We start from the raw sequence: 21,919 nt of genomic DNA, 5'->3' as shown, positions 1-21,919 counted from the left end.
GTAACTCCCACCCAAGTGATTGGGCAGGACTGTGTGATAGGGTAATTGTGGCCCACAAAAGAGATTGGTCAGTTTTGCCATTCCGCTGGTCTTGAAATGAGCCATCCCAGAGAAAGGAGGGAGAACATCCCACCGCCACCAAGGAAGAAACAGCCAAGAGCCCTCACATCCTTTGGACCTGGGATCCCTGCATGGAGAAACTCCTGCACCTAGGAGACAGAGAGCAAGCTGTAACCCTGAAGACGGTGAGAAGCAGTGGCAGGAGAGACCCAGCAGCAGAGAGTTGGAAGCAGGAGCCAGCACGGTGGGCTTCCTGGCCCACAGAGACAGAAAGCTGAGTGCCTTTGGGCAGAGGCATAGGGCTAGGGAGAGGCATGCCTGTGAGCAAGGCTGGGAAGAGTCTGTCCTGACAGAAGAACTGTATCCTTGAGTGTTCCTGAGACTGAATTTTCTACTGTTACTACCCTAATAAACCCCATAATAGTGAGTATTGTCTGTGAGTTCTGTGTGGCCATTGCAGTGAATTATCGAACCCAGCAGAGAAATAGAGAGTGCTGTGGGAGGGATGGTTTGTGTTAGAAATGGTAGAGATGGCAGAGAGAGGAAGCATGTCTGACCTTCGCCTCATAGGAATCAGCCTTGGGCTGTTGATTTTCTTCTTTTAATCTACCTTGTTTTTTCTTGTGCTTTAGATGAAAGCTTACAGAGCAAATTAGTTTCTCATTAAACAATTAACAAACATACTGTTTTGTGACCTTGACTGCCAACCCCACGACGTGTCCACACTCTCCCCTTCTTGACCTTGGTTCCCCATTACCAGCTTTCCTGTTTCTTCGTGCCTTTCTGTCCTTGCCCCTGGACTGGTGTGCCCATTTAGTCTCGTTTTGTTCTGTGGGCCTGTCTAACCTTCGGCTAAAGAGTGAACCTCAGGAGTGGCTTCAATACTGAGTTAAAAGCTGTCTGCTGGCCATATTCTCAGGGTTTCTCCAGTCTCTGTCAGACCAGTAAGTCTGGTCTTTTTTTCATGAGTTAGAATTTTATTCTACATTTTTCTCCAGCTCTCTTCAGGACCTTCTATTGTGATCCCTGTCAGAGCAGTTGGTGGTGGTAGCCGGGCACCATTTAGTTGTGCTGGACTGTCTGGTGGAGGCTGTGGTAGTTGTGGTCCGTTAGTCTTTCGGACTAATCATTTCCTTGTGTCTTTGGTTTTCTTCATTCTCCCTTGCTCCAGACAGGGTGAGAGCAGTGGAGTATCTCATACAGCTGGGCTGCTGATCTTGATTCTCCCTCCCCCTTGTGAAGTTAGAGGAGGTCAGACACTGCCCCCACACCATTTTTACACACTTCTTTTTGTGCGGATAAAATCCTACCATCTGTATACCTTTCCTTTCTCACTACTTCAAAGGAATATGCCCGTAGCTCATCCAAAAGTAATATAGTGTCATAAAGGTGCAAGCTAAATGAAAAGGGGGATAAATATGACAGACAATATCTTAACACATTGTTATTGTTAGTTGCTGTCCAGTCGATTCTGACTCATGGTGACCCCAGGTGTTACAAAGTAGAACTGCTCCATAGGGTTTGCTTGGCTGTAAACTTAATGGAAACAGATCGCCAGGGCTTTTTTTCTGCACTATGACAGGGCGGGTTCAAACCTCCAACTTTTAGGTAACCAATTTGCACCACCTAGGGACATTATATTAACACATTTTGTTGTTGTTGCTGCGTGCCGTCCAGCTGATTCCTACTCATAGTGACCCTATAGGACAGAGTACAACTGCTCCCCAGGGTTTCCTAGACTGTAATCTTTACAGGAGAAGATTGCCATGTCTTTTCTCCCACAGAGTTGCTGGTGGATTCAAACCACTTATCTCTCAGTTAGCAGCCAAGCACTTAACCATTGTGCAACGAGAGCTCCTTACATTAACACATAGAGAGTATAGAGCATACTTAAAACTCAACAAAGACCCCGATTAATATATATTGCCCGAGACATTATTCTGGAAGTGAAACTTTTTAATAAATTTTTAAGTGTCTCAAGTACCCTTTCCCACATACTGTAAGAAATTCTGTGCCCTTCTCTAAGCAACATTATGGTTTACAGGCTTATATCAGTTCAGAGTCCAGTAAGGAGAAAGAAACTGTATCAGTCATTTGAAGAGAGAAAATTTTAATATAAAAAATTATTGACTAACAACACAATATACGTTCTTCTCCAGTGCATATAGACCATTCTCCAGGAGACACCATATCTTAGGGCACAAAGCAAGTCTCAATAAATTCAAAAAGACTGAAATCATACAAAGTATCTTTTCTGACCGCAATGGAATGAAACTAGAACTTAATAAAAGAAAGAAAATTGGAATATATAAAATAATGTGGAAGTTTAACAACACACTACTAAACAACAAACAACTCAAAAAAATTATTAAATAGGGAAAAGTTCTTAACTACTAAAAGAGGTAAAAGAAAGCTCTAAAGAATACAGAAATAGCAGACATAGGAAACAGCCACGACCTCTAGGGCTGAGACAGACTACCCATGAAAGGAAGAAATTTGGGAGAGGGCCCCCTGATAAGAAGACGTTCAGAGCTCACTGGAAAAAGAGGAATAGGGGCAAATTGGATGATCAAGTTTGCTAACATGCCACAGGCCAAAGCTGGTGCCAGAAACCTCACATTGGGGAACTGGCAAGACTCCCTGGGAAGCTACCTTCTGGGTGCTAGTAACACTCCCTGGAGAGCCTCATGAAGCAATGCCTGACAAATTCACCAAAAGGTGAACAAAACTGGGCCTCCGCACTATAGGATAAAGGAAAAAAGCCCAGAACCAGGAAGAGAAGTCTCTCCTCTGCTGTGTTTTGCAATGTATCTCCACGGTCCTGATAAGTGTCTAATATTGTGCCCAGTGGCAAAGAAGAAATGTTTACAAGGTCCAGCTGCAGTATCACAAAGCAGGGCAAAGACAGTGTGAATTTGGAACTGAGAGGCAATAAAATGATAGCAGGCACTTTCGTTACTCTGCTTTCATATACATCATTTTACACACATTTGAACTTCCACGCAACAAAACTACTCTATTTTATCCTTATAAAAAAGGATACCAAAAAAAAACCCTTTTTTTTCCTAAAAATGTTCCAGTCGTTATATCCATCACCGCTATTTTATTTACTCCTTAAAATCTGTCACAGTTCATTGGCTATTCTGTCATTATATTCTGTACAATAAATGTAACCTCCAACAACTTGTACATAAAATAATAAAGAAGGGGAGAGAAGAAAAAATGGTTTATATATACAAATAAACACGTACACATGAGAACCCAAATTAAAATATGCAAAGCTGTTATACTCCTTGTTTCTACAACTGGCCACAAAATTAGAGTTGATAGCTATGACTTTTACTTCTCATTCCTTGTTTCTCCCACCCTCATCCAGAACCTCAGCTGGTCAGAGTACCTGGTGGAATGAATACACCTTCATTCTTGAAGGGTCTCAGTACTCAATAGTCCTGTCCCTTTTTGATTGCTGTGGTTTTCCATTTACCTCTAGCACTGGACTTGGAAGTACTAAGAGACAATACACTGATAACCGAGACAATGCTCATGCCAAGCCTCTCTGCAATTTCCTGCTCCGGAAAATTCTCTTGTCCATTTACATCTTAATTTGGCTAGTATTTCTCTTCTTTCCACATAGTGTTCACCAAAAGAGGAACCAGATCCTTCTTCTTAATTTCCTGAATTAATGCAACACAGTATTTTCATGGGTAACAGAAATGTACAGAAGATTTGAGAAAACAGTTGTTTTTAAGCCATCCAAGAGTAAGTATATGAAGTGAATATTAGACTTCTCCCATCTTAGAAGTCCATCAACCAAGCATTTCCCTGGAAAATTTTGAATATGCACGTTTTCTGCTCAGATTGCCTAGATCCCCTCCAAAGTAGAGCTAGGGCCCTACACTCTGAACAAAATCAAGTTGGATAAAGCAAACTCTATACTGCAGAGGGATTCAGCCCCTGTCCTTTCATATACAAACAGTATAAAATGTTCACAAAGTATTTTTTATTACCAAAATAAAATGACTTCCCATAGCCAAATTCCACCTACACTCAACCAGCTCAGACAAGTCATTTTTTTTTTCCGTTAGCTATAGAAGCACAAAACATGAACTGGCAGTTCTCAGAGCCACATACTCCCCCAGCAGTCTGCATCCAAAACCACAAATGCGTGACTCCCAGTGTCTTCCGGCACTCACCTCAGAGTCTTTCACCTGGAGGAGTCTGTAGCTCCAAGAAAAGCATAGTGAGGGAACAGGGACAGAGATGTGTCCCTATCGAGGCACAGCCTTAGAGTTGTGGGGGAGTAATGGAGATTCAGGCCCTGGGAGAACACCATCCCCACCAGAGCCAGAGCTCAACACCTCCCCTGAAGGGCTCAGCGGCTCATTCAAAGAAGAAGTAGATTTGTTAAGGCACACAGGGAGCCCCTTGGGCCCACCTACCATGGAGCAGATGGTCAGGGACATGTCTCCTGACTTTAACATGAAATATGGAAAGAGGGTCCCAGAGAAGGAAGCCTTAGAGAAGGAGAAAATGTGGGACTTATCAGTCATGTTGTAAAAAGAGATATCTCCATCATCGTAGTCCAGGAAAATCCCCATCCTGCAGGGAAACTTCCTAAGGGTTAGCTCTGTCTGATGAGTAGTACAGGCAAAACAATTACCTGCAAAGAATCCCACAACCCAGAATCCCTTTTCTGGGCCCTCTCTGAACCAGCTTTTCCTATCAACATCTTCCCTACAAACCCCCACAGCCCATTCACTTTTGTCTTCACCTGTGGCCTCCACCTCCCAGTAACATCGCCCTGAAGTGATGCCCTCAAGACCCAACACACTGCATCTGTCATCGCTCATTTTCTCACAGGTGGCCTTCCAGGTCAGATGCATGTTTTCCTGTGAGAGGGACAGGTTAGGATGGGCAGAACGTGGATCCAGAGTGACAGACCCTGTAAAGAGAGTTACCGAATCAGGCAAGGCCCTCCCCTGCCCCATAACAAGGGCACAAAACCACTTTCCCTCAGAACTACTTAGCGGCATGAGAGGGCGCTAAGCACCCAGAACTGAGACCTGGTGATTCAAGTCCCCAGCCTTCCAAGCAGGAGAAGGAACCAAAAGATTGATATGGGGGTAAGATCTATCACAGTGCCCTTGAGGTCCAGCCTGGACTCCAGGGGCTCAGGGATATCTATTTCGCATCCAGGATCAGCTACACCCTTTAGCACCAGCTACACGACTGTCCCCTCCACCACCCACACCACCACCATCAATGGTGCCTGTATCTGTATCACCATAGACAACTGAATGGGAGGCTAGAAGCCATGGGGCAGGCAAAAGTTGCTCCCAGAAAGAACTCTTGAATCACTCACAGGTCTGGAACTGCTCCTTCCGCCAATCTACAAGAGAACCACAGATTTCATATCAGGGAATTACAGACTTTACACAACACGATCAGCATGTTTTCTCACAAAACATAGCGATGCAGGAGTTATGGGGGAAATGTTCTGGAAACATTGAACTGATGTGTTTATTTCTGTTTTTCTCTCACACACCCACAACCCTCAACCTTCACATGATATTTTGCAGCCTTCCCATTAAGGCTAAACCATAAGGCTTAACATCCAAGGATTAAGAGGCTGGATACCTACCTGAACAAAAGGTCATTGCCCAGCTTTGACTATCAAATTATGCTTTCTCAATTCCTAGCCAGCAACTACATTTAAACCTATGCTCTGCTGAGAAAGAATTGGGAGATCAAAATTGCCAAGGCCTCCATTTACTTATCAAGTGCTGATTGAGCTGAATCTCTAGGATGCCTCTAAACAATGGATACAGAGAATTACAACTGACTGAGCTGAACTTACAGAATGACTATAAGCTATGAGTGAAGACAATTCAGGATATGGCAGAAGTTGACCCAAGTTAGGAGGCAATGGAGACATTTCTAAGGAAGGAAGAAAGAGAAGTTCAAAGCAGGAAACATGTAAATACAGTAAGAGGTCAGACACTAGTGGCTTGTATTTCTTTTTTCACAGGGTGATGGGAGCAAAAACACACATATAGCCATGCGAGAACCCAAAAATATTGGATCTAGTCATCTTCTTCCTCCAGTAGCCCAGAGACATCATAATCTTCCAGGAGAAACCCCACTGTGGCAGGCAGAATACTGGCCCCCAAAGATGTCTATATCCTAAGTCCCAGAAGCTGTGAATATGTTACCATGCATGCTTCCCCCTGCCTACTGCTCACTAATTCAATAGACATTGGCATGATTAAATCTGCCAAGTCCAATCGAATGCAAATCCATCTGGATCGAGAACAGCCTAAAATTCAATACCCCCTTAAACCCTGAGGCCATAAATGGGTTACCACACATCATCAAGGATTTCTTACAGAAGGGATTGATAATCCCCTGCACCAGTCCATGTAACACTCCTGTGTTCCTGGTGAAAAAACCTAAAAATCGAGATTGAAGATTTGGTCAAGATTTAAGAGCAATAAATCAAAGAATACTTCGATTTCCTGTAGTCCCTAATCCCCATTTATTATTAGCTAACATACCTATTGAAGCCACCTACTTTACAGTAGTAAAAGAAACTTTACAGATATGATAAAGATTAAGGACCTTGAGATGGGGAGACTATCCTGGATGATTCAGGTGGGCCAATCGAATCACATTTATGCTTAAAAGTAAAGACTTTCCCAGCTGTGGTCAAAAAAAGAGGGATAATGAAAGCAGGGATGGAAAGATGCTGTGTTACTGGCTTTGAAGATAAAGGAATGGGAACATAAGCCAAGGAATGTGGGCAGCCTCTAGAAGCTAAAAAACAAGAGCCTCCAGAAAGGAAGGCAGCCTTGTCCATACTTTGATTTTAGCCCAGTAGACAGAGGTTGGACTTTTGACCTATAGAACTGTAACATAATAACTTTGTATTGTTTTAAGCCCCTAAATTAGAGGTAGTTTCCTAGGGCAGAAAATAGAAAACTAATACACTCACATCCAACATGCACCAGGGGCACTGGCAGAGAAAGTATCTTGAGAGAGTATGAGATTCCTCATGATCTGCATATGGAAAGCTGAAGACACAGAAATTTTCACATGCTCTGATGGGAGGTGGGGGGACACAACAATGCCCAGAGAACCAGTGGACCAGGAAGGACTAAGATCAGAAGGTACGGAGTTAGGAGGAACAAGTGGTATAATACAACTATTTTCCAATCAGAGACAAGTGACTAAGACCATGGACTCCACTATGGGGAAGAGGGTCACCAACGATCCCCCAAAATGGCCAGATGAGACCTGCTCCTCCTCAACAGACACCAACACAAAGGTCTTAGGATCACATCAAACCAGCCAGCCCAGGACAAGAACTTAAAATGAAACAAACGGAGAGCACAGAGATTCCTCTCCGCCACTGCTCTAAAGCCCTATAACCTTCAACTCACATAATCCTTGGGGGAAGGAGAAAGGCAGATTGCTGACCAAAGCAAAGCTTATATATGTTATAAGGCCCTGAGATGTCTTCAGTGGCAGAGCTTTTGCCTCTGTGGAGCCTAGAAATCTATGTGGAGACTAAACAAAATGTGAAAACTGATGATATTTCTGCCAAGTCCAGAGAACATGGCCAAAATCTGGTCTCACAGGGCAATTGTTTAAGATATTAGGTAACCTAAACTTGAGAGATAATAACTAGCTTGTTTATTTAACTTTCCCTGTAACTAACATTCTTAGAATAGCCTACATTCCACACAAGCTGGTGTCCACAGGCACTGACCCCTCAGACCTGCGTCGTTTGTCTTCTGAGCCAAACACAGTCCTGAGGAAGAAAGGATCTCAAGAGCCATTTTGATGAATATTAAATAGACTCATCGAAACCACTTGGACTTCCCTGGCTTGCTTTGTTCCTTGGACTATAAAAACCTCAGACTGTCTCATCTCAGGAGCAACACCCAGTCTCATACCGTGTGTTGTTCAATTCGCAAATTGTATGATGGACAAATAAATCTCCAGCATTATTTTAACTTTGTTTGGACTCTTAGAAATTATTCAATACCGCCAAAGGGTAGAGACTAAGGAACAAGATTTGATCATTTATAGAAATAAGTAAATGGCATACTTCTTGCATATGTGATGTGTAAATAGTGAACACCATCCCCACTTTCCAGGCTCATTCAGCTATATTGGCATTTCTGTCTTTGTTGATTTGCTTGATGGAAATAACATCACATACAATGGTCAGGCTGATCCACTTGTCCCCTTAGAGAAAAGTGAGCTTTTGTTCTCCTGATTTTTCACAAAGACATTAGTTGATCCCCAACTATAATTTTCTATACCATAATTGCTAAAGATTACCAAAGAAGAAGAAGGAGAACAATAAGCAGGAGAAGGAGTAAAGAGAACTGACATTTAATTTTGAAACTCTAAAAATATATCAAGTACTTTAATACACTCATTACTTCATTTCACAGCAAATCTTTAAGTTACAAATTATTGTTCCAATTTTATAAATAAGAGAACATCAGACATTTGCTTGGCTCACACTATGAACCTATTAACATGAAAATGTTGATTCTAGGGTAATGGTGGTGTTTGTCCTTACAAAACAAAAGGATATACAACATGTACATTACAATACTGGATGGAGACTTCAATTCAGCAAAGAAGGCAGAGATAGTGAAAGAAGATAATCTCCTCATTGTTCCACATTGTTTACAATGATCCTCATTGGTTACAAATAAATCCTTCGAAGAATCAGAAAGATTCATGAAGTGGACTCCTCACACAACTGGTCCACAGATCTCCTGGCTCCCGTGGCTCGCACCTCTCTGTCTCTCGGGACCCATATCCCTGACTCAGAACACAAACATCTAGAGCAGGGAAAGCGAATGTTACACAGGCCCACAGGGCACACATCATGAACTCGCCCCAGTGACAACAGATCTTCTGGATAACCCTTCATTGCACGAGGTTTCCCCTTCCACTGGAAGGTTGGCATAATCTTATTATCAGAGGCAAACTCAGTTAGATGTTTACTGCAAAAATGGCTAAAAATAAATGCAATCCTTACTGAAATCTCTCAAAGAGGTGTTAGGGAGTTGATTACATTTCATGCACCCAAATGACCTGCAAACCATCTGTGCAACTCCCCAAATCCAAACACCATAAATATGACCTTTGGCCTCTCTTTGACCATTCTGGTCTGTCTAAAACATCCACAAGGTGTCTCCCACACTCTCCTTTACTTTTCTTATCTCCTTCCCCCTTCCCCACCTATTCTTTTCTTCCCTGATTTGCTCCCCATTCTCTCTCTTGTAAATAATTTTAACTTCTCTAAGTTTCTGTTTTGCAGTCTTCACTCATTACCCCTAACTAGCTCAACATAGGACTCAGCCCATTAGGCAAATACAGAATTCTCCTAAAAGGGGAGATAATGGCTATGAACCATTATACATTACATTATTTGTTCCCGTTACACACACACAGAATTTTTCACATATTTTCAGGTGGTTCACAGAACCCAATGCAGGGGCCCATCCATAAATATCTTGAGGTACCTGAACCCCAGATTCAGAACATCTGCTCTAAAGCAACCATTTCTTCTGCAACCAAGAAGACTTAGACGAAGAAACTCAACAAGGGCAGGGAGTCAGAGCATGACGAAGCAAAGAGAAGACCAATAGCCACAGGACCAGAAAGAGATGGGAAAATCAAAACTGGATCCAAAAAGGATAGGATTCTCAGGGCCAGAGGCATCTAGAACTAAGGACTCCCTAAGGAACATCTGAAGCCTCAGCAGGCAAGTGTCGTTTCTGAAACCTTCTGGAGACCAGCAATGCCTGACCTGCACAGTTATTACCCTGCTCCTGTCCCTCCTGACAACTGAACTCTCCATTGTCACTGATAGCACTAACTGGAAGTATGAAGTGAACAACATGTTTTCAGAGGGTGTTGCCAACCTGAACAGTGGCCTGCAGTAGAGAAAGGACCCCAACAATACGCAGATCTGTGTACTCAAGGAGGAGTCTCTGCAGTCTCAGGAGAGAGGCTACGAAAGTGATAAGGAGAACAGAGATTCCACTCTTATCCTGCTGTGGGGTCCACTGATAGAGGAAGGGCCAGGCTGAGGCAGAGTCCCTGGGGCTGAGGGACGTAAGATCACAGAAAAATTAGAGTCACTTACCTGCATACAACTGGGCCTTCCTCCAGGCTGAAAGAGAACACACCCTGGTGAGACTGCAGCCAGATTCAGTGTGAAATGACTGGCTATCATCCTCCCTTCTGTCCTAAGGTGTGCCTATCCAGAGGGAGACAGATGCTAGAAAAGAGATGAACTCCTGCAGCATGCAAAGCTGGCCAGGGATGGTGGGAAACTCCCGTGACCACAGGTCAGGAAGCTGAGATTACATCCAAGTTCCACACCATCCTGCTGCTGCTGTGGGACTTTGGACAAGTCACTTAGCCACTCTGTGCCTCAAGAACCTCAGAACCTCCCGTTCTACCTGCATTCCACTAAGAATAAACAAAAAAGTGATGATATTTTAAAGAATGAAATATAAATTATTCCATAATTGTAAGAAAGCATTGTTATAACTAGTCCTTTTCTGCAAATGTATTTCTGGAAAATATCTATTCCCTCCAAAGGGGGAAATGAAAAAGGACAAAGGTACATGGCCAGGACCAGGGTAAAAGTGGCCAACCGTTTTGGAAAAAAATATTTCTAGAGATAATAACACCTGTATTCTGGGGAGCACTCAGCTCATACTATCACATTTCCCTGCTTACTCATTCTGGTCCTCTCCCCATCACTTTTCCATCAGCACCTGCAGGAGCCTGAGAGGACTGACACCCTCGGAGAGGAGGATTCTTGGGAAACCAGTAAGTCACACCCCTAAACTTAGTGACCCTATTTATTTATGTAACTCCTTAAAGGAAATCCCTGAGCATGTGCCTTTTAGCTTCCAGGTGCAGAATGAGAGCTTTGTGTATTGAAGGCTAGAAAACTAACAATACAGTGGACAGGCCGGGGCTGGAATGAGAAAACCCACAATGCATTACAGATTCCAGGGATCATCACCACACTAGAGCTGCAGCCATGTGACAAGCGCCCAGGGGCAATCTCTTAATTGCCCCCACCCCATTCAAGCTCCTAGGGGCGGTCTCTAATTTGCACCCCACTCCACCCCCAATTTCAAGATGAATAGCCGTTGATAGCAGTGACACATCAGCAGAAACACCTGCACCCTCTTGTCTGGGTGCCTCGTCATGCAACTTTCATGTTTGTGGTGCCTGGGAATGTCATTCCACACCCCATCCTTGCCGCCTTGGACTCGCATCCCGGGCAGGGGGGCAAGTGCTCCCCTCTGCTCTCCCTCCTCACTAAGTCTCTGCACCACCCTCAGGGTGCCAGCACTGGGAGGGAAGCAGAGGCCCAGATCATAGAGCCCCAGGAGCAGGATTCCTCCCCCACCACCCTTCACTTCTGCCCCCATGGAATGAGGTCCTCATGTCTATGCCAGAGAGACATGGGGAGATGGGACACCTGGGCACAGGTGGGACGGGAGACCCAGGGACATCTAGAGAGTTACTCACCAGCCTGGTAAACAGCCTTCCTCCTGTCTGAAAGGCAACACACAGGAAATGAGGTGAGCTAAGAGCAATAATGTCTCCCAAATGGGACACAGAGAGTTCAGGAGGGAGAGAAGAACTTACCTAGCTCTGCCTGGAGTTCATCTGAAAGAGAGAAAAAAATAAGCATGAACTGCCATCCCTAAGAAAAGGAAACGATGGTGTGCCTGGAAAACCCACAAAAAGACCCTCTCCATATGGTGGAGAAAGTTCTCCCTCCAGACCCATCCAAGCCTCCACAGCCAAGCTGCCCTCTCTGGATCTCCTGAGCCTCCTGCTCTGGGCAGGGGCCCTGGGTCTTCCTGGAGGCTACAGCCAAGGGCTCTGCTCCTGCTGTCAGCTTTCCCTCTCAGCACCAGCTCTGCCCTCACCCAGCCTCGCCCCTCCCCTGCCTTGCCTCCGGCCTTCAGTGCCTCCTCCGTTTTCTGCCTGTCCTCCTCCTGAGCCTGCTGAAGAGTTTCCTGTTTTTGCAGCGCCTGCACCTTTGCTGAGTGTTCTTTCTTGAGAAAATAGCCAGCCCCAAGGATGAGGAGACACAGGATGATCAGGCTCATGGCAAAAGCTGGCTTCCAGGGAGAGGCCTGGGGGAAGAAGGGCTCTGCGGCCAGGCCAGAGACTGCGTCAGGGCGCACCCAGGCCAGCCCAGCCCAGCACACCCAGGACCCTGTTCCCTTCCCTCCAGCCTGCTGTGAGCAGGAACACCACTGACCTGGGATGAAAATGGCCTTCACCTTCTCCTGGCCCAGGATGGGGTTGAGGATGGAGCAGGTCACCTTCCCAGCAGAGCTATCTCTCACCACCAGCGAGGCCTCCACGCGGTACAACCCATCAGAGTCTTGGGCATGAGCCTCAGAGAAAGCCAGGAACTTCTCTCCACTAAGGTCCCTCCACTGAACCTGGGGCTTCGGAAACCACCCGGAGGCCGTACAGGCCACGCGGACCCCATCTTCCTCCGGTCCTTCGATGCGCATTTCAGGGGCAGAGCCCACACCTGTGGGAGAGAAGCTGTGCAGCCCAGGAGGCCGCCTTGTCCCAGGTGTAGGCCCGCGACGTTGGCAGCCCGACACATAGGAAGCCATTCGTCTTCCATTCGGGAGGTTCTAAGGGATAAGATGCCCCATAGTGGTGGCGGGGCGGAGGCTCCACCGTGGGGAACCAAGGATGAATGGAGCCTGTGGTGTCTTTAGGAGCTCTGAAGGTAGGGACTGTTCTTTCCAACCACTCAGGTGGAAAGACTGAGACACAGAGAAAAAAGAAGAATTTTCAAACCTCTTTTCTTGAGATGCAGCCCAGGAAACAAATCAAAGGACAAAACTCCAGACCAGGCCAGGAGAAATAAGATGGTGTCAACATAAAAAGTTTTCAAGGATAAAAGTTAAACTAGGTCGTAAGGTTTATTGAAACTAAGTCTTTGTTGAACTTACTCTAGCAAGTAGGAAATATTTGAAATTAAGAGATTTATGGGATTTGTTTTTTTGTTTTCCATTAATTACCCACGAAGTGTTCTTCATCCAAACTGATCTTACTCTCATCTTCCTGACACCAAGTGAGAGGAAATCTCCCTCGCACAAGGATAATTGTTTCCCTGAGCTCTGAAACCCAGAGGTCACCATCTCTTCTAAGGCCTGGTCCCATCAATTATCACCTTTCTCTCCTCTTTTCTCTCCACTCTCTTCATTCTCTGCTCCCTACCCACTCAGAAACCCACTGCTGTCAAGTCGATTTCAACTCATAGTGACGCTATAGGACAAAGTAGAACTGCTTCATAGGGTTTCCAAGGCTGTAAATCTTTAAGGAAACAAACTGCCACATCTTTCTCCTGCGGAGCAGCTGTTGGGCTCATACTGCTGACCTTTTGGTTTGCAGCTGAGTGTTTTAACCACTGCCCCACCAGGGATCCCACTCCTCCCTGCATCATCCTTGTTGTTAATCTCTTCCTCTCCACCTACTTCTTTTCTTAAACACATAAACATGTTCAAATTTTTACAGTCTCCTCTCCCCTTCTAAGAAGAGTAAGCTTTATAATCCACGAACACCTCAATGTTCTCACGTCTCACCTAGTTCTCAACCCCCAACAGTCTGACTTCTACTATTCCATTGAGTCTGTTTTTGGTGAGTTAACAAAAATCTCCTACTTGGCAGCCCAGAAGTCACCCTGCAGCCCTTCTTCCTCAGTCTCCCTTCGGCGTGAATCACTGTTGACTGCATCTTGAAACAGGCTCCATCTTGGCTTGGTCACCCTCCTTTCTGCTTGGTTTGTCACCTCTCGGATCACTCTGCTGAGCCTCTTTCCTGGACTTTTCTTGCTCCCCCCCACTCCTTAAAGGCAGGAGTCTTTTCAGGGTTTTGTCCTTGAATCTCCACTCTTCTCACATCACACAGTCTCCCTGGCTTCTTTTTGTTCCCACTGGTTCTCATTAAATCACTTCCAAAATTATACCAATTAAGCATCTCTGTTTCCCTAATTCCCCTTCTTTATAACCGCATCCCAATGGGTTATCTTTACACGGATTCCTCTTATACACCTCAAACTCAAAATTGCAGAACAGAATTCATAATTTTGCCCTCTCTGTGGTAAATTGATTACAAGTATAGCCCTGGGTCTTCGCCTTCTTTACATCCGCCTGCTCTTTGCCACATCACTTTGTAGTGCCCTCCCACTCTTACTCTTAGGTAGGTCATGTGACTTTATTGGGCCAGTGAGAAATCAGCAAGTGTGACACAAGCAAAGGTTTGAAAACTGCTTCACCATTAAGCCCTCTACTAGTTCCGTGGGAGGGACATGCTCAGGTTATCCTGCTGGACAATGAGATTCTGGGAACATTGCCTTGCCACATCAGCCTTTCAGCTGAAGCTGTCTGAGATCAGCCAGTTGTCTCCCATTCAAGGTCCGCATGGTGACCTCTTTAGCTGACCAAAAATGTATGGATGAGTCCAGTTGAGATTAGCTTAGCCCAGCCTAGATCAGTTGAACTCTACAAATGCTCAAATTAAATAAATGTTTATTGCTTTACACCACTGAGATTTTGTGACTGATTGTTACGTAGCATTATTATGGTGATAGGTAATTGATACATAATTATCAATATTCCTACCACTAAACAGCAAAGGCAAAACCCTGGGAATCTCTGTGGTGCCCTCTTCCCCTCCAAACTCTTATGTTACCAAATTTATTTGCTCAGTTAGGTCTACTTTCCAAATCTCTTTAATATCTGACCCCTACTCTCCCACCTTACTGCCACTGCCTGAGGTCAGGCAGTCATCCTCTCTGCCTCAGAACTACACTCTGTGCTTTCAGCCTTTCTCCTTCACATCCGTCCTCCTCAAAGCTGCCAGAGTGAGCATTCACAGCATTGGTCTGCTTAATATTTCCTCAGCTCTGCATCCAAACTCCACAACATAACACACAAAGCCTAAAGCCTTCTCTGAGATCATAGAAGACATCTGTGTCTCTCCCCAACCCCTTCTCTCAATTCCCCCCCAACCTCTACCACCTGTGCCCCTCAGGTCCCACTTACTCTAGTCCCAAGGGCTATTTGGTTACTTGCTATTAACCACGTCTTGCTCTGTGTGCCCCCTGCCTTTTCAACTTCAGTCACTCAACCTTGAGGGCTCTGTGGAAACTTGCCTGATGAACTGATGTGCCAGCTTAAGTGTCTACTCCCTAGGGCACTTTTCATGATCGCCCCAGACAACATTAACCAGTCCCTTCTGTGTGCAACCTATACCAGGAACGTCGCTTTGTCCGGTATGGACGCCTCTTACCTTCCTGTCCCTTATTCACTCCCACCAGCCATCCATAAGGCCTCCATGGGTGTCCAGAACGCACTGGCCACATTCCCATCTTAGGGACTTTGCATTGGCTCTTCCTTTTGTTTGGAATTCTCATCCCCCAGATATGCACTTAGCTAAATCCCTATTTTCTTCAAGCATTTACTCAGACAGCACATTCTCAATGAGGCCTAGCCCAGTCCCAATTCCAGTACCCATGCCCACATCCTGATCCCCTTTCCCTGTTCTACTTTGTCTTTCATTCTCAGAACTTATCACCTTCTAACATCACCTATAACAGATTGTGATTTTTCTATCTCTGCATTTAGAATATGAACTCCACAAGGCAGGGATCTCTATTTGGTTCACTGACGTATCCTAGATACCTAGAACAGGGCCTAGCACATAGTAGGAGCTCTACATTATTTACACTGAATGAATGAGCCTCCTTTTCTGCATCTATAAAATTAGAGGCTGAATTAAATCATCCCTGAGGTTGCTCCCAACTCCAACACTCCAAGACTCTAGAATATATAGACCAAGTCACCAACCTGCCACCTTCACCTCCAAAGTAGCCTCTTCATAGAAGCCTCCTTTTTTGAAGAAGCAGGTGTACTGCCCATCATCAGAAATCTGGACCATGTCAATGCGCACGGCCGCCTTCCCCTGACTGAGGAAGTCCTTCACAAGGGAGGTCCTCCCTGAGTACTGCGGCATCTGCTCCTCCTTCTCCTCCTGCTGGTTCTGATAGATGAACACTGCTTCTGAGAACTTGGAACGGAACCACCGCAGCTCCATGTTCTCTGCACTCATGGCTGGGGACAGGGAGCAGGGCAGCATGGTGTCCCTGCCCACCACTGCCACAATGGGGTCTGTGGGGCCAATCACCTGGAACTCGTCTATAGACAAAACAAGAGAGAGAGAAAGCTGGAGAGACAAAGGCAGAAGGTGGGAGAATACACACTATCAGGTAAAAATTGGAGATGACCCCCAGCTCCTGAAGGAATGAACTGTGAGGACTCTGAATGCAGTAAGATATTCTGACCACAACATCATGGCATAGAAATGATGTCAAAGGGCCTCCCTCATGTGGCTGAGCACATGGTCCTAGGCCCTTCTGTGAAAGACTCTTTAACTCCTTCGTTTTCGAGCTTGAGTGTGCTTCAGAATCACCCACAGGGTTGTAAAACACAGATCTCTGGACCTCATTACCAAAATTTCTGATTCAGTAGGTCTAGGGTAGGTCCAAAATGTGCATTTCTAACGAGTTCCCCCAAGGCGTTGGTGAGTCAATGGTACAAATCTAGCTTCCCATGTAGACAGAGCAGCTTTTGGTTCATTGTTCATACGGTCACCATGACTCAGGGCCAACTTACAGCAGCTAATCACCACAATAACAAAGAGTTCCAGGGATGTGGATATGCTGGTTCAGGAACCACATTTTGAGAACCACAGCCCCGTCTCAGGACAGGACTGAAAACTGACCAGAGGCTACCAGAAATCTGGGTCTGAACTCTATTCGTTCAGCCACCACTGGGAAATTCCATACTCCCACGCTTACCTTTCATTATTTGTGCCCATATCTTTCTTTTACACTGAATTATATGGGCACTTAAAACCCAAAATCAAATGCTATTTCTGTTTCAAAGCTGTGCTCACTCCCATGGCTCCCAGGAGCCTCAATCACAGCTTGTTACAGAAGAAAGCACACTCGGCCTGTCACCCTTGGACTTCTGACCTGGATGGGCTACAAGATGGCTCCTCTGCAGGCAAGTCACTCTAGATTCCCAAATACCATCTTCTCTACTGCTCAACACTTGCCTAAGCCACTATTATCTCCTACCTGGAGGACGGCAGCAGACTAGTCTCCCTGTCTACCCTCATCCCGCCCCCACTGTCTATGTTCTACATGGCAGCCAGAGTAAGCCTTTTATTGTGTGAGCCACAACATGTCAGGGCCCCACTCTGCTCAAAGCCCTGCAATGGCTTCTCAGTTCCCACCAGTGACCCACAGGTTCTATGGGGTTTGCCCCCAGGACCACTCTGACCTCAACTCCTGCTTCCCTCCCCGTCACTCTTCTGCCACAACCAACACTCACCTCTTATTGTTTTCTGAACCACCAGGCACTCTGCTAGCTGAACACTGGCTCACACTTCCCGCAAGAACCCTTTATCCCCAGTGATCCTCATGCTCACTCCCCTCCTCTCCCAAGTCTTAGTCCACATCTCTCTTTCTTGACCACCCTAATGAGCACTGCTGCCTGCCCACACCACACCTCTTGTCCCCTCCACCACCACCACCACCAACACTACTGGTCCTGCTCTACTTGATTGGCCCATAGCACTAATCTCCTCTAACATACTGTAGTTTTTCTTGGTTTATTACATTTAATATTCACTGCCTCCTGCTAGAATGTAAGCTCTGTGAAGACAGAGAGTCTCCGACTGTTCTGTTCATAGAGCAACACCTAAGCCATAGGAGACCCCCACGAGCATTGGCGGAATAAAGAGAATTAATACACACACGCATGTTTGCTTAGGACGTTAATAAATCAGGGAAATATGGGAAAGTTATTTCCCAATATCATCTATTTGGCTCTTCTAAACATTAAAGAGGTCGTGGTGGGGCAATTGTCAGAATTTTTTATACTTATTTATGGTTCAGTGACTTTTTTTAAATTTTTAACTACAATTAGTGAGGGCACCATAATCTCCCAGGGTCGAGGAGTCTCCACTATCTCCAACTCTCCTGATGAACAGAACCAGCAGCTCACCTATGGTTCCCACACACCACAGGGAGACGCAGACAGAAGGATGTGGAGCACTCACCTGTAGACCCCTTCTTGGGCAGCTGGAGGAGGAGCAACAGGGAAGTGAGATGGCAGAGCAAAGATTTGCTGAAGCCCCCCACCATTTCTTCAGAGCTGGAGAGAGACAGGACAGGAGTCAGCGACCCCAGACAGGAGGCAGCCCATCCACAGCTCGGCCTCTGAGAGGAGGAGAACACTTCCTACTCGCTCATCGTGCTAACTGGATGATGGGCCCCACCAACACTGATACCAAGACAAGACTGAGCCAGGCTCCTGCCAGCCATTCTGGGGAGACTCTGTGGTGTCAGACAACTGTTAAGTTGACCTGGGAACAAACCACTCCTTCCCTTCCCACCCCATTAACATGCACACCGCAGCCCCACTGCTCACACATCAGGCCTTCCTTCCTCAGCACCTGTGCCCCTCAGGGAGCACTTCCCTCCATCTCCAGGACTCTCACAGCCCCTCCCTCACCCCAGGTCAGAGGACCATGATGCAGGCCCCCGGGACACAGTGGACATGCCAGCTTCTGCTGCTCCTTGTTCTGTCCTCCTTGACTGTGAACAGGGAGTCACCTGAGAAGCATCAGAGATAGACGGCATCCTCAGAGAGACAGAAGCTCCCATCACAGACACCCTGCCCTGTTAAGTGTGTTTCTTTGCTTCACCTGCATTTCAACCCCTCCCTATACCTCAATTCCCCACTGACACTTAATCCTCGCCCGCTCTGTATTTGAGGTGAGACTTCTGGCTAACAGCTAAAAGAACCCAGTTGGAGGCTAAGCAGGAGAGAAGAAAAAAATGAGCCCTTGTCAAGAAAAGACCCCAAACCACCTGCTGTATGTGAGGTGAGAGGAGGCAGCATATGGTCAAGAAAGCACAGACTCAAATGCTACTCTCTCCTCTGGGATCAGTCACTCACTGTGTGACCACCTTAGGCAAGTTACTTGACCTTATCTGTCTTGGTTTCCTCATCTGCAAAATGAGGACATTAACAATAACTCCCTTGATACTCTTAGGGGTTGTAATGAGGATTACATGAATTTATGTTTGTAAAGTTACTACAGGTGACGAGAATAGGGCCTGGTCCTAGTAAGTGCTACATAAACATCTTTAAAACAAATGAATAAGTTGCAAGCCTCACTGGGGTTGTCCTCAGTCTTCTTAGAGCAGACTGTGGTCCAGTCCCAAACACACACACATTGTCAGCCCCCTCCTCACAGCCGGCTGCTCCCTGGCTCCTCCCCGTGGTCCACAGGTATCTACACAGCCAACTCACCTGCTTCTCCTGGTTCCAGCTTTGAAAGTCTGTGACCTCCTGGAGCGTCTCCAAACTCAGCAGCTCCAGGAGGTTCAGGGCTGCAGGGACCCTTGCAGACCCAAATTTGCCCTCAGAGTTGGTACCTGCAGTTAGCTGCTCTGGGAGCCCCAGTCCTTGCTTCTGGGTCAGGCACTGTGGGACCAGGGTCCCCCATCTCTGAGAGGCAGGTGGTTCCCAGTACCACCAAGGAAGTAGGATCAGCCTCAGTTAAAGAGATATCTGCCGAGACCCCGGCTTTGGGCCCCCACAGAACACTTCCAGCGAGAATAATCACCTTGTTCCCTCTGGCTCCTCCACCATCTGAAAGTGAAAGCTTGCAGAAAGTAGCCCAGCAAACTCTGCCCTGCCCTCTGGACAGTGCTCTCTGTTATCAAGGAGGAAGCACATTATCACAGCAATAAAACAGCAAAAGGGGCCACACAGAGGCACAGACTCAGAAACCATTTGTTCAACCCCTACTATCTGCCAGCTTGCTTCTGGCTTCGGGAAGTACGGACTGTATGTGGGCACAGGCATGACTAATACCCAGTTGTGTGCATAGGTCAGGAGTCCCTGGGTAGCAAAAACGGTTAAGTGTTCCACTACTAACAGAAAGGTTGGCTGTTCGAACCCACCCACAGCCACTTGGGAAGACAGGATTGGGCATCTCTTCCGAAAGGTCACAGCCTTGAAAATACTATGGAGAGCAGTTCTACTCTGCAACACAAGGGGTTGCCATGAGTCACAATCAACTTGAAGATGACTGGGGGTTTTTTGGTTTATGCACAGGTCTGTCTCTACAGTCTGCTAACACCAAGTGTCTCCAAGCCAACTGAGAAATGTAACCACGCCCAAGCCCTTCAACAGCATCTAGTATGATTGGTTTTCTTTTTCTTCACCCACAGATGATCTGGGACCTCCCCACAATCTGGCAACCACGGAGTTAACACTGTGCACATCAACTGCTTCCAGGACCTACTCCAGGACTATGGCCCTGCCTTTCTGAAAAGACAGCATACTACTGATAGTTAATATTTAACATATTATTACATGATATATATATATATTGCACTATAATATTTTAATATCACCAATCATCTTAGGTACAGCCATTCAGTTCTCATTACTAGCCTCATTTACAGATGAGTAAACCAAATTTCTTAGCGTTTTACAAGCACACATCCAGCAAAATCTCTATCAGCCTATGCTGCCTTTCCGGTTGTTCAAAATGACCCATTACATTTGTCTTCACGGGAGCAAGCATGGGGATGCTTGATTTCTGCTCAGAATTCAGCCTGGTGATATCAAAACTGTGGGCAAGGTGAGAACTTCTGGATATACCTGAACAGATCCCCAAAGGGTCCATTTCTGCCAGTACCCACTTATGTGTGGGAAAAGCTGTTAAACCCATTTTAAACCAAAAGTAACTAATAAGACAAGTAAAAATATTATCCTCCAAATCCACATGCAATTAGAGTTGAAACAGCTACCGACCCCCACCCATTTTGCCACCCCAATCCCTGTGGTAAAGACCTAACAGACACTAGAAAAATTTTATGAAAATACAGAAGTCAGAAAACAAAATCGTATTGAATATGTAAGTGCCAGGAATAGGCCTACACAAATTATTTTCATTTCATTTTATTCTCTCAGCTGTCACTTCAGGCAGGTAGCCTTGTCCCTATGAGGGAAAGGGGTTCTCAAATCAGTCTCAATCCACTCAAAACTTCTGGAAAAATGTATAAATTTCACTGTAAATTCAACAAATTTGTCAAAGGTATATTGACCATTTACGAGTTAGGCACTCTGAGGCAAATAGTTGAAGTGACACATAAGCCTTATCATCTAGGAGCATTTAATCCAAGAATTTCTAGAGGATGAGAGGTTAGAAGGAAGAGGAGACTGCCCTCCCTGCACCACTCCCAGGCCTCAAGCCCAGCCCAGCTTCCAGCTCCAGACAGGCCAGCACAAAACAGGAGCTCCAGGGAACCATGGACTTTGGAATGCCCCACATGTGACCAGAAAGCTTATCTCACACGGAATCCCAGCCCACTGAGCTCCAACACTGGGAGAGGAAGCACAGAGCATAGGTTAGATTCTCTTGAAGAACACTGGGGGGCTGGCAGGAAGGACCTCGAAAAGCACCCTTCAGTGCCCTGATGAACACAACCGCATCAGAGTCGTGTTCCCAGCTTCTGCGACAATAACCACTGTTCATGAAGCCACAAATGGTGTGTCTTGCTGAAAACACAAATTATCTGAATGCTAATAGGGTTAATGTTTTACTTTCCTTTCTAACAGACATGAAATACCTCTTATCTTTTACTTGTTTCAAGTGCTCTCAAAATAGTTTCAGACAA

At 45.8% G+C, this 21,919-nt stretch overlaps 1 protein-coding gene across 1 annotated transcript; it reads right to left on the bottom strand.

Annotated features, from left to right (window-relative positions):
• Positions 1 to 2,077: 2,077 nt before the first annotated feature.
• On the bottom strand, positions 2,078 to 19,546 carry LOC101348580 (butyrophilin subfamily 1 member A1-like). The gene is made up of 10 exons (XM_023725759.1): positions 19,539 to 19,546; positions 18,280 to 18,374; positions 16,002 to 16,349; positions 12,389 to 12,670; positions 12,077 to 12,277; positions 11,764 to 11,784; positions 11,644 to 11,670; positions 10,235 to 10,261; positions 5,423 to 5,449; positions 2,078 to 5,002 (listed from the first exon to the last, which is right to left on the bottom strand). Exons 2-10 carry the CDS (start codon positions 18,362 to 18,364, stop codon positions 4,329 to 4,331), a joined length of 1,692 nt encoding a protein of 563 aa, XP_023581527.1. The 5' UTR covers positions 18,365 to 18,374; positions 19,539 to 19,546; the 3' UTR covers positions 2,078 to 4,328.
• Positions 19,547 to 21,919: the final 2,373 nt, after the last annotated feature.

The sequence above is a fragment of the Trichechus manatus genome, unplaced genomic scaffold (genome assembly GCF_000243295.1).
Source record: "Trichechus manatus latirostris isolate Lorelei unplaced genomic scaffold, TriManLat1.0 scaffold00390, whole genome shotgun sequence".
NCBI classification, from domain to species: Eukaryota; Metazoa; Chordata; class Mammalia; order Sirenia; family Trichechidae; genus Trichechus; species Trichechus manatus.
Note: the sequence above shows the minus strand (reverse complement) of the source record. Positions and strands in the feature narration are given on the sequence as shown.

Coding starts and splice junctions, on each gene's coding strand:
- LOC101348580 (XM_023725759.1), bottom strand. CDS start 18,364: ATGGTGGGGGGCTTCAGCAAATCTTTGCTCTGCCATCTCACTTCCCTG. Junction 16,350..18,279: donor GCCCAAGAAGGGGTCTACAG/GTGAGTGCTCCA, acceptor TTTTGTCTATAG/ACGAGTTCCAGGTGATTGGC. Junction 11,785..12,076: donor GGAGGCACTGAAGGCCGGAG/GCAAGGCAGGGG, acceptor TCTCTCTTTCAG/ATGAACTCCAGGCAGAGCTA.